General features: G+C 44.0%; 1 protein-coding gene across 1 annotated transcript; it reads left to right on the forward strand.

Annotated features, from left to right (window-relative positions):
- The first annotated feature begins 13342 nt into the window (after nucleotides 1-13342).
- LOC136354140 (uncharacterized) lies at nucleotides 13343-14755 on the forward strand. Its single transcript, XM_066305822.1, has 4 exons — nucleotides 13343-13477; nucleotides 13556-13939; nucleotides 14060-14264; nucleotides 14529-14755. Exons 1-4 carry the CDS (start codon nucleotides 13343-13345, stop codon nucleotides 14753-14755), a joined length of 951 nt encoding a protein of 316 aa, XP_066161919.1.
- Nucleotides 14756-17601: the final 2846 nt, after the last annotated feature.

The raw sequence follows: 17601 nt of genomic DNA on the forward strand, positions 1-17601 counted from the left end.
CTTTTGTTTCGAAACGGGGTATTTATAGACAATTTTTCTCGTCATACTTGGATTTATTTCATGTCTCATCACACCAAGGTTTTGGCTATTTACAAATCATTTGCTCGCATAGTTCGTACTCATTTTGATGCACCCATCCGAATGTTTCGTGCTGATTCGGGTGGTGAGTACCTTTCTCGTGAGCTGCATAGTTTTCTTTCTGAGCGGGGGTACACTTTCCCAGTTCACCTGCCCTAGTTCTCATGCACGGAATGGTGTGGCGGAAAGTAAGCATTGTCATCTCCTTGAGACTACTCGAGCTCTTACAATTGCTTCTTCTGTTCTGCCTCATTTTTAGGCTGAGGCTGTTTCCATAGCTACATACTTGACCAACATCCAACCTTCTTCTGCTCTTCAGGGTGGGCTTCCTCATGAGCGTCTTTGTGTTCAACCTCCTGACTACTCTAATTTGCATATGTTTGGGAGTTCTTGCTATGTGTCTTCTTACAGCCTGTGAGCGTACGGAATGTTGCTCCTCCGAGATACAATCTGCGGGATCATAATTTAGTTACGATTCGTCCAGAGGATCGCTATGGTTATGTTGCTACTGTTCTCGCTGAGCCTAGTCCTTATCGTGATGTTGTTATTCATTAAGAATATGGCAACATGCGATGGCAAAGGAGCTTGCTGCACTTGAGCGTACTGATACTTGGGATCTTGTTCCATTGACATCTCATGTTCGTCCTATCACGTATACATGGATCTATAAGGTCAAGACTCACTCTGATGGAACTCTTGAACGCTATAAAGCTCGTCTTGTAGCGTGTGGATTTCAACAAGAGCATGGTCGTGATTATCATGAAACTTTTGCTCCTATGGCTCACATGACCACTGTTCGAACTCTTCTTGCAGTAGCCTCTGCTCATCACTGGAATATCTCCCAACTTGATATTAAAAATATTTTTCTCAATGGGGAATTGCATGAGGAGGTTTACATGCGACCACCCCTAGGATATTCGATTCCTGAGGGTATGGTTTGTCGTCTTCGCTGCTCTCTTTATGGGCTCAAGCAGGCTCCTCGTGCTTGGTTTCAACAGTTTGCTTCTGTAGTCACTGCTGCAGGTTTTTCGGCCAGTGCTCATGATCATGCACTTTTTGTCCATACTTCGTCTCGTGGTCGTACCATTCTTCTTCACTATGTTGATGATATGATTATCACTAGCGATGATGCTGATTTTATTGCTTTTGTTAAGGCACGTCTCAATGCTCAATTTCTTATATCTGATCTTGGTTCTCTTCGCTATTTTCTAGGGATTGAGGTTTCCTTTACCCCTAAGGGTTTTTATCTTTCCTAAACGAAGTATATTTAGGATCTTCTGGATAGGGCTTCTCTCACTGACCAACACATGGTTAACACTCCTATGGAACTTAATCTTCATCTTTCTGCCACTACTGGTGTGCCATTAGCTGATCCCACTCTCTATCGCCATCTCGTAGGGATTCTTGTTTATCTTGCTGTCACTCGTCCTGATATTTCCTATGCTGTGCATATTCTGAGTCAGTTTGTTTCTACTCCCACCCAACTTCACTATAGTCATCTTCTTTGTGTTCTTCGTTATCTTCGTGGGACTATCTCTCGTTGTCTTTTCTTTCCACGGTCCACATCTTTACAACTTCAAGGGTATTCTGATACTTGGGCTAGTGATTCCTCTTGTCGCAAATCTCTTTCTGCTTATTGTGTTTTTCTTGGTAGTTCCCTCATTGCTTGGAAGACTAAGAAACAAACAACAGTTTCTCGTTCTAGTGTAGACGATGGGTTACGAGCTATGGCCCTTTTGACAGCAGAGGTTACTTGGTTACGTTGGTTACTTGAGGATCTTGGTGTTTCTGTGACTTCCCCAATCTCTTTGTTGTCGGGCAGTACAGGCGCTATTAGTATTGCTCGTGATCCTATCAAGCATTAGCTTACTAAGCATATTGGTGTGGATGCTTCTTACACACGCACCTAGGTACAGGATCAGGTTATTGCTCTTCAGTATGTGCCATCCGAGTTGCAGCTAGCTAATTTCTTTACCAAGGCACAAACTAGAGCTCAACACAGGTTCTATCTCTCCAAACTCAGTGTTGTTGATCCACCATGAGTTTGAGGGGGGGGTGTTAGATGTATATTTAGATTTTATATTCCTTTATTTGTAAAGGGTTTTTCTGTATATTTGTGTATGCTTGTAGCTATATATATTTGGTCCTTTTGCTCTGAGGTGAAGACAAGTGTTGTTCATAACACAAGCAACCGTGACGGTTCCCTCCTCGTCCCTGATGGTTGGAGAGGGAAAGGCGAATGGGAGGTGGCGGGAACACCTCTTCTCATGAGGATGAGATCTTTTCCTCCACCGACTGGTTAGTGCGGTGGCCCGGTGGTGCAATGACTGTGGCGCCGGGGCCTTCACTTTTTGTTATGTTTCTTGTTCTGTATATTTCTGTGATATGTTAGCTGTGGCATACATTGTGATTTACTCAAAAATTGACGTGATTGATTCCGTGACCTTTATGATTCTATAGAGTACTAGATATGTGGATATTGATTCTGTGATATATGTAAGCAGCTTGGGCCCATTGTGGAGGAAGGGGGCAGAGGGTGCGCTCGAAGGATTGGCTCGATGAGCCCAATTCATCGGGTGACTACCTTTTTTATTGCTGGTGGGAACTTAGCGGTGTTGCTGTGGTTCTCATTTCATCATTTGTGCTGCCTAAGTTCATTAGTGTTCTTTATATCCTAGAATATACTAACAATCTAAGGTACGTATTCTGACAGCGTACATATGATAGTATAGGAGCATGCATGCATGGGAAATGATAACAAGTTACTCCCCCGTTTCTAAATATTTAACGCCGTTGACTTTTTTAAACATGTTCGATCATTCGTCTTATTCAAAAAATATATCTATCATCATATACTAAAAGTCCATTAATCTTTCTACAAACGCTCCTAAGCCGCCATGTGGCGTTCCTACAAACGCTCTTAGGTTGCCACGTGGCATTTTATAATCTCACCGTCGATTTTCATTTAAATTGGTGGACCCGTTATTCTAGACCATTAGATTATATCTATTTAATTCCTCTTAAAATCATGTGTATGTTTATACCGGAAAATGTCAGGTGCGTACAAACAATGGAAAAGGAAGGAAAATCTGACGTACGTACGCACGGTTAAAAAAAATCTTTAGGTACTGTTCATTTAAAAAAGTACATATATGTATGATAAAAAACTATTAAACTTATGTACAATAGAAAACTATTAAAAAGCACTGTTTACTTTAGAAAAATATGTACGTATATATGCAAGTAAAAAAGAAAAGCTATAAGAGCCTTAAAAAAATATATGTACGTCGGTTGAAAAAAACAGATGATTTTTTAAAATATTATTTTCTATAGTAGAAAAGCAAAATTTATTAATCCACAAATATGGTGAAAAAATGTACAATAAAAAATATATGATGTAAAAATATATGTTTTCAAGAGCGTGGGCATTCTTCTTATTGGTGAGGCTTTACAAAGTCAATCTAACGATATATATAGCACTTTCTATTTATTTATGCATGCCAGTGAAGTGGTAAAGGATGATGAGTACGTACCTATGTAGGTATTCCTCCTTAAGAAAAGTACGTACCTACGTATACGTACCTACGTATACAGGTATTTCTCAACAAGTTATATTGCTTATGGTACATCCATGCACAATGCACCTAATAATTAGTTAACATCCAGTAAGCATATGTGTCATCAAGCACTAAAAATAAAGGATGATACTAAGTGGCAACCATTAACAAAAAAAAAAGAGAGGTAAATAGAGGATGCCACAAAATCATTATAAACAATGAATGACTACAAGTAGACTGTGAGTATGAGTAATAGCGTTCTTATACTCTTACAAACACTTGTAAGATGCCATGTGATACTCTAATAAATAGGAGAAAATTTAAGAAAAAATATAAGGGAAAAAATATCTAGCCATCAATTTACACTTAAACAGGTGAATCTATTATTTTCAACCATTAAATTAGATTTCTTCACGTAAGCCCTCGCTTATGCACGTACATACACTGGAGATATAAAAAAAGGAGTGCATATATGGAGATATAAAAAAAGGAGTGCATATATGGTCCACCATGTCTGGTAGTTTTTGTTTCTTTCCTTATAGCACTAAGGTTTTCCTCAAATTATGTATATATGTATCAATCACTCTTTGCAAGGTTGACGAAGAAGTCAGCCATAGCGCTGCTTCATGCCAACCTCACTAATTTTTTAGAAAGTATTCTTTTAACTAACAATGTAAAAGGCAATCATAGGCAGTCATATAAACGTGTGGACACCCACGCTATGAATGCACATACACATACCCTACTTTATATAAGAGAAAAATATTTGTCAAAAAAAAACATAGAAAAGTATGTACATAAAAGAGACTACCATTCGAAACATACAATAGAAAATGTCATATGGAACCATATTTTATCTTTTAAATTATGTTGTTCTCATATAAATTGTGGTATAAAAATGACTATATAGAGCATTCTTTTGTATATTACCTATGAACATGTATAGGTGAATTAGATGTATAACAAAAGAAAAAAAAGATCAAAACTCATATTACGTTTGCAAAGGATGATAGGAAAGTTTGCATATAACTGAAATAAAGTGATTTTTGTTTGAATATGATAGATATTATCATTTATATCATTTAGTATATTAAAATCTATGGCATATTTCATGATATAAATATTTCCTTCTTTCAGGGTAAAGTTATAAGGTAATCTATGGTTCTTTATGATAATATATGACTTTTTTCGGTAGTTTTTTATATAAATAAATTGTCCGCGCATCCGCGCGGGCTTCCTTCCTAGTTTAAGTAATTATTAATTCTTTTTATATCATTTAATTCATTGTTTAATATACCTTTATGTATACATATAGTTTTACATATTTCATAAAAGTTTTTCAATAAGACGGATAATCAAATATGTGCTAAAAAGTCAGCAGTGTTAAATATTTAGAAATGGAGCGAGTAATTATTAGCCACGCTCGTTTCTCGTGCATATGATCTCACATCATGTGATGCATATCGTGCTAACAACATTGTATATATTTATCATTAGCGATTGATATACATTACCCGGCCGTATGATACTTGACTTAATTAGCTTCATATGCTCACATTGTATATATATACCGATGCTTTAGTCACCTTAGCTGTGTGCAGATATTTTGCTGAGTCAACAAGGGACGCAAATTTAAACTAGCTTTTGCTATATCGATCGTACATCAGGAACAACAGATACTAAAGGAATAAAAATTATCTCTATTAAAAAAACACGTGACATATCATGCGCTTAGAATTAAATGAACAATCGTGTTGTTAACTACTGTACGTACGGTAGCTCCAGTATAGAAGTACTCCATTGCTCAGTGAGTCAACGGTTATGTTGAGAAGGCCGATAGATCCCTCACGTGATCACTTATTAAATGCAGGGCACTCCTCATCTTTTGGAAGATTAAATATATATTTAAAATTCTCGTGATATACTTCCTCCATTTTAGAATGTAAGACTTTACACCTATATAACTTACATTCTGAAACAGAGGGAGTACGTAGCAATTTGTAGCAATTTGTGTTCCTATCCTCAGAATGGCTGGATGACTAAACATCTGAATAATTTAACTTAATTATTTGAAGGTACAATTTAACAAATTAAATACTATACAATTCAAAAATAAGATTACAACATTCCCCAAAATATTCACATATAGATTTTTTTTTTTGCAAAATTACACCATTTAGAAGCTTGGAATTAAGCATACACTACTACGAAACCGGCCATCCGTAATGGGCTGTACCCCTCATCTATGATAACAAGATGCCTTGTCAGAAATGAGTGGTGATTGATGTGAAAATCTCATTTGTGTTGGGTCCTCTTCCTTCACCAATGACCTTTATCTCTGAAGTATTATAATCATGACCTGTCACCAATGCAGATAATGGGAAAAAAGAATTACACAACACGGCCTGTCACCCATGCGAAATGCCCATGAAAAAAAAAAATATCGATGCTCCCCTTCGAATCTCATTGCCGCCGTCGTTGTCCGCATATCTCCGTAGTCATTGTTGCCATCGCCAGCTTGAACCGTGGAAACCACCGAGGTCCCCAAGGTGTGGGTGACCATATCAAGCAGCTGTTAACTCTCAAGTGGCTAGATCTGGTGGCCTCGGACATCGGGGAGGAAAGATCGGGCACCCCTGAGATGGTAGCGACCAACCCCGACCCCAAGCGGGTGAAGACGATGCCGATAATGGCAACGAAGGCGCGTGGAGGAGAGTGGACGAATAGGACAGCCGTGCAGGGGTGGAGGTGCCGGCGGTCCCAATCCTAACCCCGATCACGACCGTGACCGTAGGCCACTATTCAGGCCATCCCAGGATGCAAAGGTGAAGGAGGCATGGTTGGTGCTCGCAGTGAGAAAGTGATAGCCTCTCGTGGTTCTGGAGGTTGAGTGGGGAGACGAGGAGGCGGCCGACACTCGAGGTTGTAGGCTGTGGTGGCAATGATGCTTGGGAGCTAGACGGGGAGAACAGAAGATGGCCGGTGTAGTATCCATTTCCTCGGGTCAGGGAAGCTAGATCTGGCCGCCCTTTGTCACCGCCGTCTCCTGGGTGGCTATCCATTGCCTAGGTGAGGGAGAGAGCTATAGAGTGATAGAGAGCTCGATATAGAGAGTTTGTGAAAGAGAGGGGGTGGCTGGGTGGGGGTTGGGGGAGATAAAAAAATAATTCTAGGGTTAAGGGTAGGTTAGGAGGTAAATATGCTATGACAGGTTGTATTGTTGTAGATATACGAGGTTACCAGTGTCGGGCTGTAAATTGGGCCCGTCAAACATGACTATAGACATCTTTGACAGGCTAATAGCTTGCACCCATCACCGACCCCTCATCTGTTAATCAGTGATGTGGTTTGGTTGTGCTCTATCACAGACGTCCTATATATACAGGGCCATAAATTTAGCCCATCAAATATGAGGGGTTATCGGTGATGGGTTCAGCCATGAGGCCGCATTTTGAACGGAGCGTTTCCCAACTCGTTACAGGTGAGTGTCTCTGGGATGGATCGTAAGTCTCCGTTATGGATGGACCAACCAGGATGCTATATATGTTGTATAGTAGTGATCTCCCTGTGTGTCTGATAAAGGAGCTGACATATGGTTTAGGCCAGTACTACCTAGTCCGATTGAATAGTGTGGTCCATGTTACTGATCAAAAGTAAGCATAGTAGTGGTTTATTAGTACAACCTTGGAAGTTTAGGTGTGCGCAAAACACCGAATGAAGTGTCACAGAAGGAATTTCTGAAGCCATGAAGCCACACGAGTTATTCGATCGATACGACAGTAACACCGCACTTTCGCCGTTACAAGCATGATACATATGATAACTGAAAAGGAAATACACATATATCTCCGCAGAGCATTGTACTCTCCCTCCATATTTTTTGTTTGACATCTATCCAACGTCAAACATTAATTTGTGGAAGAATTAATGTACTAAAAGCTAGCGAATCATCCGACACGAAACAAGATATTGAGATACCACCAAATCAAACCCAACAAAAACCAACCGCAGTTAACTGATGCTAGTTACGAACCAGCACCGATGTTATTTTCTGTAGTACGTAGTAGTTGTTGTTCATGACATATCTCAGATCTCTCTTCCTCGTCAGTTGAGGAAGCCGCCGCACCAGATCGGGAACGTGCTGCACTGCTTGTGGCACAGCTCGACGCCGAGGTTGAGGAAGAGGAAGCACCTCGTGAAGCAAAACTTGAAGCAGGGAGTGTTGCACATGGAGCCGCAGTCAGGGAAAGGGATGCTGCACGGAGCCACCGCCGTCGCCGCCGCCAGGATCACCAGCAGCATGAGTGCGGTGGCCATCGCCCTGGAAGCTGCCATTGCTAGGGTGGCACAGCTGAGCTTGGAGGACAAGAAGAAGAAGCTAGAAGCTAGTTTGCCTTTGCAGCTCTGCTGGCTTGAGATTGATGAGATTATTGCCGCTGAGGATGGCTCCTATTTATAGGCCAAGCATGCTTTGGATGGCCAGGTGATAACTGGTGATGGTAGAGGAGCACGCATGATTACATGCTTGCATGGGAAGTGATAGGAAGTTAATTAATTATTAGTCACGCGCGTTCCTCGTGATCACACATCATGTGATGCGTATCTTGCTAATAAGATTGTATATATCATTGATCGCTTGATATAGATCACGTACGGTATGGTAGTTGACTTAATTAGTTGCATATGTTCACATTGTAACTATATGAAAAAAATTTCCACAGAAAATAATAATTTATATATCCAAGGACAACAGTACTTTTGCATGTCATCCAAAATGCCATACAAATTAACTTGTGAAATAATTTAAAGCATATGTTGCATCATCATACATTATCTGCAGGCATGCTGTTAAATTACACGTACAATGTATAGCTGGAAAAGAACACAGTTAATCAGAGAAAAAATATTGTATCTTCAGTTGTATGCAACAATTTAATTACTTGCGTCTTTTGAAATGTGGTCTATTGACGGGACCAATCAAATCCCCTGGTCTTTCACGTAAGTACTACAAAACATATTGTAAATTTCCATTTAATAAACTTAGAGGGTGTTTTAACATACTTTTAATACATCATATATGGATATGCATGAATGTATATTATAAAAGGATATCAACAAATTTTGTTATTTTAGTACATTAACCAAGGTAATGAGGAAGCAAAGAAAGACAGAGAAAGAAGGTATACCCGTAGCTCTATACATGCTTGTAGAATGTTTAATTAATCAAGTACCTATAATTTCTGAAGATGAGAACAAATGTAATGAAAATTGTGTTACATTTACTTTACTCAAGGTATGTCTTATGATAGGGTAAATATGTCCACTACTTATACTACAATAGAGCAACCAATAGTGGAAATTGGTGAAATACCTTTATCACATAATAATTTGCGTGATGTTTCTAGTGATAAAAAAGTGTTGTGTGATACTTCACTTATATCTATGCCACAATTGGTGAGTGAACATGTTAGTTCTATAGTTGAAATACCATGTGTTGAGTTTAAACATGCATGTTATTCACATTGCTAACGAAAATGAAGAGCATAGACTGCTATCTTTTTTAAATGCTTGGGGCTATATTCATTTTGATGATCTTTGTCCACTAAACTATTTAGAGAATAAATTATTTGCAAGATTTGAATTGTCACATCCTTCTCATGTAGTTTTTCATGTTATTGACAATTATGATAACAGAGGGTATATATTTGTCTGAATTTGAATATACATCCTTTTTATGATGAGATATATTGTTAAGAGAACCGTATGCGTATAAATCTTTAAAACCGTTTTCAGGGACCAAACTCTACTATCACGCCCTGATGTTTCCCCCTTTTTCCTTGCTTTAAAAATTTGTTCAATAAATCGTCCGAAGAAATTATCTTAATTAACCTAGAGCTAAATCCCTAATTAATAAATGCATTTAATAATCGGAATTGGTATGTGAAATTTTTCTTGAGTTCTACATGACGAAATTCTCTAACAAGATTTTTAGTGGAATTTTCAGAGCCTTGGAAATAATTTTAACCAATTAAAAAATCACCAAAGTGCAATTTTAAATCCTAGGAAAAATCCTTCTTTTTTCTTTTTCTTTTCCTCCTTTTTCCCTCTTCTTGGGCCGTCGGCCTAGTCCACCCCGTCGCCCGCGCGCCCCGCTCCTTCTTGGGCCGGCCCGCGCCCCTTCCTCTTTCCTTCGGGACGCCGACAGGTGGGCCCCACCTGTCGGGGTCGTCCCCTTCCTCCAGCCGCCCGCCCCACGTCGGCAACCGCCGCCGAAACCGTCGCGCCCACCTCCTCCGGTCCTCCCGCGCCCGTGCCGCGCACCCACGTCGCCGCCCCACTCCTCCACCCTTCCCGCCCGCGCGCACGCACGAAGTGAGCGGGATTCATTTTGAATCCCACCCCACTCTCTCTCTCCTCCCCACGTCGCTGGCGGTTTCGGCCATCTCCCCGGCCACGTCCGCCCCTCCCTCGCCCATAAAAACCCTCCCCCGAGTCCCCTCCCTCGTTTCCCCCTTTTGCCTTCCTCTCCCACGCCCCCTGCCGCGCCCGCGCCGTCACACCCGAGCTCCGCCGCTGCCGCCAATCTCCGGCCGCGCGCCGCCGCCACTAGAGCCGCCGCCGCGCCGCGCAGTCGCCGCTGTCGCGCTCACCGAGCCCGTCCGCACCTCGGCCGCCGCTTGGTTGCCGCCGAACAACGCCGGAGCCCTTTTCTCCTCGCGCGCCGGTGAGACCTTCTCTCCCCTCCATCTCCGGCCGGCAATTCAAGCCGCCGTGGTCGCATTCCCTTCACCTAACCCCTCTCTGCTCTCTCTTAGGGTGCCGCCCCCGCCCGTCCGTGCCTCGGCATCGCCGGCCGTCGCCGCCGTTTTCTTCCTTCGCGCCGGCCGCCGTGCTCGCCGATGAGGAATCCCCTCTCCTCCTTCCTTCCCTCTCTGCCATGAGCGCCGCCGCCCTCCGTGCGTGCGCCGTCGTCTTCGGCCGCCGCCGCCGCCTTCGCGCTGGCCGCCGCCGTCTTCCGCGCCGCCGGTCACCGCCGGTGAACGAGCGTGCCACCACCGGCCGCCATGGCCGCCGGTCGGCTTTGAAGCCGAGCCCAGCCGTACCTAGCCGCCTCCCCCGCGCCGCCTTTAAGGCCGATCCGGACCGTCGGTCCCGTGGACCGGCGGTGGACCACCCACGTGGTCCCGGTCCACGGTAGACCGGCCACCTTGTGCCGCTGCCGGTGGGGCCCACTTGCCCGAGCCCCCTCTCCCTCCCCTTGTGCACTGACAAGCGGGGCCCACCTGTCGGCGCAGCCGCCCCCCTGGATGACGTCAGCCCTGGGTATTATTGCGCAATAAATTGATTAAGGACATTTCTTTATTAGTAAAAACACAGTTTATCTTCTAAAATTCATAAGTAATTCATCCGAGCTCCGTTTAAGTCCATTCAAGTCTCAGTAAATTCATAAAAATGCAAAGAATCCATTAAAAATGGTTTTTTTTCCTGTTTCAGTAGTCTTATAGCATGTTTTGCTTGTGTGCTTTGTTTGTCGTGTAGATTTCGGCCGTTTCGTCGATCCGCGGTTTCTCGAAGACGTTGCTGTGGTCTCATCAGTGCGAGAGCAAGGCAAGTCATGCATTACAATTGATCATATTGTACCCAATTTACAAATGACCCGCATTTCTATTAAATGTTGCATTCTTTTACAATGTTATGTGGGATGGGTCCTATTACTCAGCCATTTATTATTTACCATATGCCATTGATAACCTGGGTATCAAAATGATTAGATGTTGGTTTAGGAAATGCTTAGCCATGCTTAGCTCAACTAGTACACAAAAAGGGATCACATTATTACATAGAATTTGTCTATTAGCATAGTTTTGGATTGGTGCCACCGCAATGGTGTTAGTTAATTAAAATACACTAAATGGTGGGCTGTGGGTGCATGGTTTTGCTGGCCGCACCCATGGCAGTTAAGGACCGGTTCACGGGAAACCCTGGGAGACTTACCGTGCTTACCACAAGCGGGACTGGATAACTGCTTGATCTGAAGTATAGCTCGACCCTTTCCTAGGCACCGGTGGCGAGGGTGGGCGTGATGGAGTTGGGTCGGTCGGGGTGTCCGGTTGTCCAGCTGCTGGATTCACCGCGGTGCAAGAGGGGACCACCCACTGCCTTTTGAGGGGTGGGGGTGAAACCTTAGCGTGGTGTGGATGGTTAGGGGAGGGTTATGTGGAGGGTCTTATCACGATTTCCCCCTTTACAATATCATGGTGATACTTCGGGGCATGGCGACATGTGTGGAATCGTGTCTTGTGGGTATAGTTGTACACCTCTGGCCAGAGTAAAACTATTCGAATAGCCGTGCCCACGGTTATGGGCGATCAACCAGATTCACCGTGATTAGTCTCACCCTAGTTTAGCTTAATGAACTGGTGTAGTTCAGGTGGTTGGTTGGGCCTGTTGCAACGTGGTGTAGTGTTGGACAGTGATTGGTTAATATTGGTTAATTACTACAGCTGTTTTACTGCTTTCAACTACTGCTTTTAAATGCTAGCTTTATGCAAAAGAACCCCTAGCCTCCTCTTCCGGTATGACTTGCTGAGTACAGTGGGTAGTACTCAGTCTTGCTCTCTTTTCCCCCACACCAGAGCTGAAGATCTTTCTAGTTGCAGCTGTCTTGTTGAAGTTGGTTTTGTCGCTGCCGTCAAGGATTGCCTGTGGAGTGGAGTCTCACCGCTGCTGAAGATAAGCTTCCCGGTTTAGGTCGCTTTTATCTTTTCCGCTGCATTTGTAATCTTTTCTATTTTTGTAAGACGTGGATCTGTATGTCAACAATTGTCGTTTGTGTACCCTGGCTGGTCCTGGACAGGGATTTAATGCACATTCAGCTTAGAAATTCTGGTTCGTGAATTTCTGGGCGTGACAAGTTGGTATCAGAGCCAGGCCTTGACCGTAGGACAAGCCAACTGGAAACCTAAGAGCCCTCTGAACCCCTTTTCATCTGCATATGCTCTTTGCACTTGGATTTGTTTCGGGAAAATTTGGGGGTTCGTTCTTTGATTTTTGGGAAAAATCTTAATCGCTACTTCAATTGGATTTCTCGACTAGGGACAATCTAGGGTTTTAGTAAAATTTTATTTGGAGTTTATTCGACAGTCAGTTGGGAATTTATCGGGTGATATGCACTAAGTCGTGTCTTGGTTCGATGGGGCAGCTTTATGTGTATCATTATGGCTATACATCTATTTTATGCATTAAGTTATTGTTTGGTCAGTTGCATTAGTGTGTTTATTTGAGTTCATGAAAAATGTTCTATGCATAAAAATCATGATGCTTCGTTGTTTATTTGTGTCATTTGTTGCTTTGTTTAATTTGGAGTTGAGCATGAATTGGTTCCTATCCCTTGTCCATCTTTAGATGTCAGACCTGTTCCTCGATCGCAAGCGCCGCTCCGAGCTTCAGAGTCGCCGCCCTTAGCTTTCTCGTCTTCTTAGTTTTGTTTGCTTGCTAGTTTCCGTGCTTAGGTTTGTTGCTTGTGGATTAGTCGGCGGTCGATATCATGTGTCAGTGGTACGGCTGCCTTAATTAGGAGTTGTGTGCCTCTTTTTCAGTGTTTTAAGCAAGTTAAGATAATTTCACTTAAATTAATAAGAAAAATTAGTTTCTGAGCCTCCTGTTTTTCTTCCTTTTCTCTTATTTCTACCTATCCCCCCCTTCAGATGGTGAAGACAGGAAATGGTTCCCGTGAATCCAACAACAGTAGTGGCAGCGAAGAGCAGATCAGTGGAGCACGTGCCAGCGATGCATCTGACAACAGTCCATCTCCACCGCCCGAGAACCCAACGATCGCTCAGGTGTTGGACAATCAAACTCAGATGATGTCAATGATGATGCAACAGATGCAATAACAGTACCATCAGGTGTTGCAGCAGGTGCAGCAGCAAGCACAACAGCAGCAGCAGAACCTGCAGTTTGGTCTTCCACCTCCTCAATCCAAACTGTTAGAATTTCTCCGTGTCAAGCCGCCCACTTTCTCGAGCACCACCAACCCAATCGAGGCCACCGACTGGCTACATGCTATTGAGAAGAAGCTGAATCTTTCGCAATGCAACGACCAAGAGAAGATTGCTTTTGCTACACACCAGCTGCAAGGTCCCGCTTCTGTTTGGTGGGACAACTACATGGTGATCCGTCCAGCTGGGACAGAAGTTACTTGGTCAAAGTTTTGTCAGAATTTTAATAAGGCACAGGTTCCTGAGGGAATCATGGCACAGAAGAAGAGAGAGTTCCGTTCCCTGCAACAAGGAACCAGAACAGTTATAGAGTATTTGCATGAGTTCAACCGCCTCGCGCGCTACGCCCCTGAGGACGTGCGTACCGATGCCAAGAGGCAGGAGAAGTTTCTGTCTGGTCTTGATGATGAATTGACCAACCAGTTGATCTCTAGAGATTATGAGGACTTTGAGAAGCTGGTGGATAAGGCTATCCGTCAGGAGGAGCAGTGTAACAAAATGAACCATAAGAGGAAGGCAGCTCAGTTCAGGACTCCCCAGGGGAAGTGTCAGAAGCCTCATTTCACGATGGGACATCAGGGTGGACCTTCCACCATGATTATCCAGCAGCACCGTCCCTACCACCCGGGTAGCTTCAACAAGAACCACCATAGTGGCAGTCACAACAACAGTGAGCAGCACAGCCTCAACCCTACTCCAAGTTCACTAAAGATTCCAGCTCAAATAGTTCAGCCAGCTCTGCCTGCTCAGCCAGAACAGCCCAAGAAGTTTGGAGAAAAGCCCGAACTCTGCTTCAATTGTAACAAGTATGGACACATGGTTGGTACGTGCCCGAAGCCAAGACGTGCTGGACTCAAGTTCGTTCAGGCCCGTGTCAATCATGCATCTGCAGAGAAGGCGCAGTCAGCACCAGAGGTTATATTGGGCACATTTCCCGTCAACTCAACACCAGCAGTAATATTGTTTGACTCTGGTGCAACTCATTCCTTCATTTCCAAGCGTTTTGCTGGTGCACATGGGTTATCTTTGGTGAAGCTCAAGATACCAATGCGAGTTTGTACTCCTGGAGGTGGCATGACCACAACTCACTACTGCCCATCCGTGACAGTTGAAATTTAAGGGTTGATTTTTCCAGCCAACCTCATTCTTCTCGAATCCAAGGATGTAGATGTTATTCTTGGAATGGATTGGCTGACAAGGCACAGAGGAGTGATTGATTGCGCTAGCCGCACCATCAAATTGACTAATGCGAAAGGAGAAGTGGTAACTTTTCAGTCTCCAATACCGCAGAAGCTAGGGATCAGTCTGAACCAGGCTACTGGTGAAGAACAAGAGGTAGCAGTGGAGAAAACCACTAAGAAGTTGGAGGATATTCCCATAGTCAGAGAGTATCCAGAGGTTTTTCCGGACGATCTGACAACAATGCCACCAAAAAGGGATATCGAGTTCCGGATTGACTTGGTACCTGGAACTGCACCGATCCACAAGAGGCCTTACAGAATGGGAGCCAACGAGTTGGCAGAAGTCAAGAAGCAAGTTGATGAACAGTTATAGAAGGGATACATTCGCCCGAGCACATCGCCTTGGGGTGCTCCAGTTATCTTTGTGGAAAAGAAAGATAAAACCAAAAGGATGTGTGTCGACTACCGCGCACTCAATGAGGTCACTATTAAGAACAAGTATCCGTTGCCAAGAATTGATGATCTGTTTGATCAGTTGAAAGGAGCTACTGCGTTCTCTAAGATAGACTTACGATCAAGCTATCACCAGTTGAGGATCCGCGAAGAGGATATTCCAAAGACAGCATTCATCACTCGGTACGGGTTGTTCGAATGCACAGTTATGTCTTTCGGACACACTAATGCACCTGCTTTCTTCATGAATTTGATGAACAAGGTGTTTATAGAATTTCTAGACAAGTTTGTCGTGGTTTTCATCGATGACATACTTATCTATTCCAAGTCCGAGGAAGAACATGAGCAGCATCTCCGGCTAGTACTTGAAAAGTTAAAAGAGCACCAGCTATATGCCAAGTTCAGCAAGTGTGACTTCTGGCTTAAGGAAGTTTAGTTTCTCGGTCACATCGTGAATGCTCAAGGAGTAGCTGTGGATCCAGCAAATGTGGAGTCAGTTACCAAATGGACCCCACCAAGGACAGTCATTCAGGTTCGGAGTTTCTTAGGACTTGCGGGCTATTACCGCCGGTTCATTGAGAACTTCTCTAAAATTGCTAAGCCAATGACACAACTATTGAAGAAGGAAGAAAAGTTTATCTGGTCTGCTGAATGCAATAGGTTGGTATCTGCACCAGTTTTAATTTTGCCAGATCAGACGAAAGACTTTCAGGTGTATTGTGATGCATCTCGTCAGGGGCTAGGATGTGTGTTGATGCAAGATGGCAAAGTGGTTTCTTATGCTTCACGGCAGTTGCGTCCTCATGAAGGCAACTACCCGACGCATGATCTGGAATTGGCCGCAGTTGTTCATGCTTTAAAGATTTGGCGGCACTATCTCATCGGTAACCGTTGTGAGGTATATACAGATCACAAAAGTCTAAAGTACATCTTCACTCAACCTGATTTGAATCTCAGACAGCGAAGATGGTTGGAGCTGATCAAGAATTATGATATTATGATATGGGAATACATTATCATCCCGGCAAGGCTAATGTGGTTGCAGATGCCTTGAGCAGGAAGAGTTACTGCAATGTTGCATGGGTAGAGCAACTATGTTGTGAGGTTCAACGCGATTTGGAACATCTGAACCTTGGTATAGTTGAGCACGGATTCGTGGCTGCCCTAGAGGCACAGCCCACATTGGTGGAGCAGGTTCGCATAGCTCAAGCAAGTGATCCTGAAATAGCAGAGCTCAAAAAGAACATGAGAGTTGGAAAAGCCCGAGGTTTTGTTGAGGATGAACAAGGAACAATCTGGATGGGAGAAAGATTGTGTGTACCTGAAAACAAGGAGTTAAAGGACTTGATAATGACAGAAACTCATCAAACTCAGTATTCCATTCATCCTGGCAGTACCAAGATGAATGCATTTTCTAGAAATTAAATAAAAATTAAATCATTTTAATTGAGTGAAATTATTGAGGGAATTAAAATTTCCTTTAAAAATCATTGGCCGAGAATATTTTGTAATATTCTTTATGCCCTAAAATACTCTCTGAAATTTTTCACAAATTTTCGAAGCTCAAGAAATAAATTTAAAGTCACAAAGTTCATTTAACCAATTAAAATAAAAAGAAAACCAATTTAAATCCTCCTTTCTCCCTTTTGGGCTCGGCCCATTCCTCCCTCGTTCCCCGTTTCTCTCCCTTTCAGGCCGGCCTCCCCTCCCTGGCCTGCTCGGCTCCCTCTCCCTCAAGTCTGTAATGTGTCCCCCTTGGCTACCTCCTTCCTCCTTGGGCCATTTTCGGCCCAAGCCTTCCCCTTCTCCTTCCCCTCCCACGGTCCGCGCGCCCCCTTCCTTCTCTTGGGCCGGTCCAGTTCGGCTCCCCTCTTCCACTAAGTCCACTTAACCCCCCCGCCCAGCCTCCTCTCTCCTCCCCTCGCCAACATGTGGACCCGAGGCCCCACCTGTCAGGGCCTCCTCCTACCTCCGGCTCCCTGAGCCAAAAGCGCCGCCGTGCCACCCTTTTGCTGCCCATGTCACCACTGATTCCGGCTCCTCCCGCTCGCGCCCTCACGCTCAAACTGCATGAAATTGGTTCCCATCCACCTCCTCTACACTCTCCTCACGTTTCCCCCAAAAATCGCGCTGGGATCGAGCTCCACTTCGCCCACCATGTCACCACGACCCAGACCTCCCCGAGCCTTATAAAATGCTCCCCGCATCTCCCTCTTTCATTTCCCCCAACTCCCGAGCTCTCCCATGCCACAAATCGCGCCCCCACCACGAGTCCGTGCGCCGCCGCTCGCCATCGACCTCCAGCCGCGCGCCGCAGCCGTTTCCGCTGCC

The sequence above is a fragment of the Oryza sativa genome, chromosome 11, assembly GCF_034140825.1.
Source record: "Oryza sativa Japonica Group chromosome 11, ASM3414082v1".
Taxonomy (NCBI): Eukaryota; Viridiplantae; Streptophyta; class Magnoliopsida; order Poales; family Poaceae; genus Oryza; species Oryza sativa.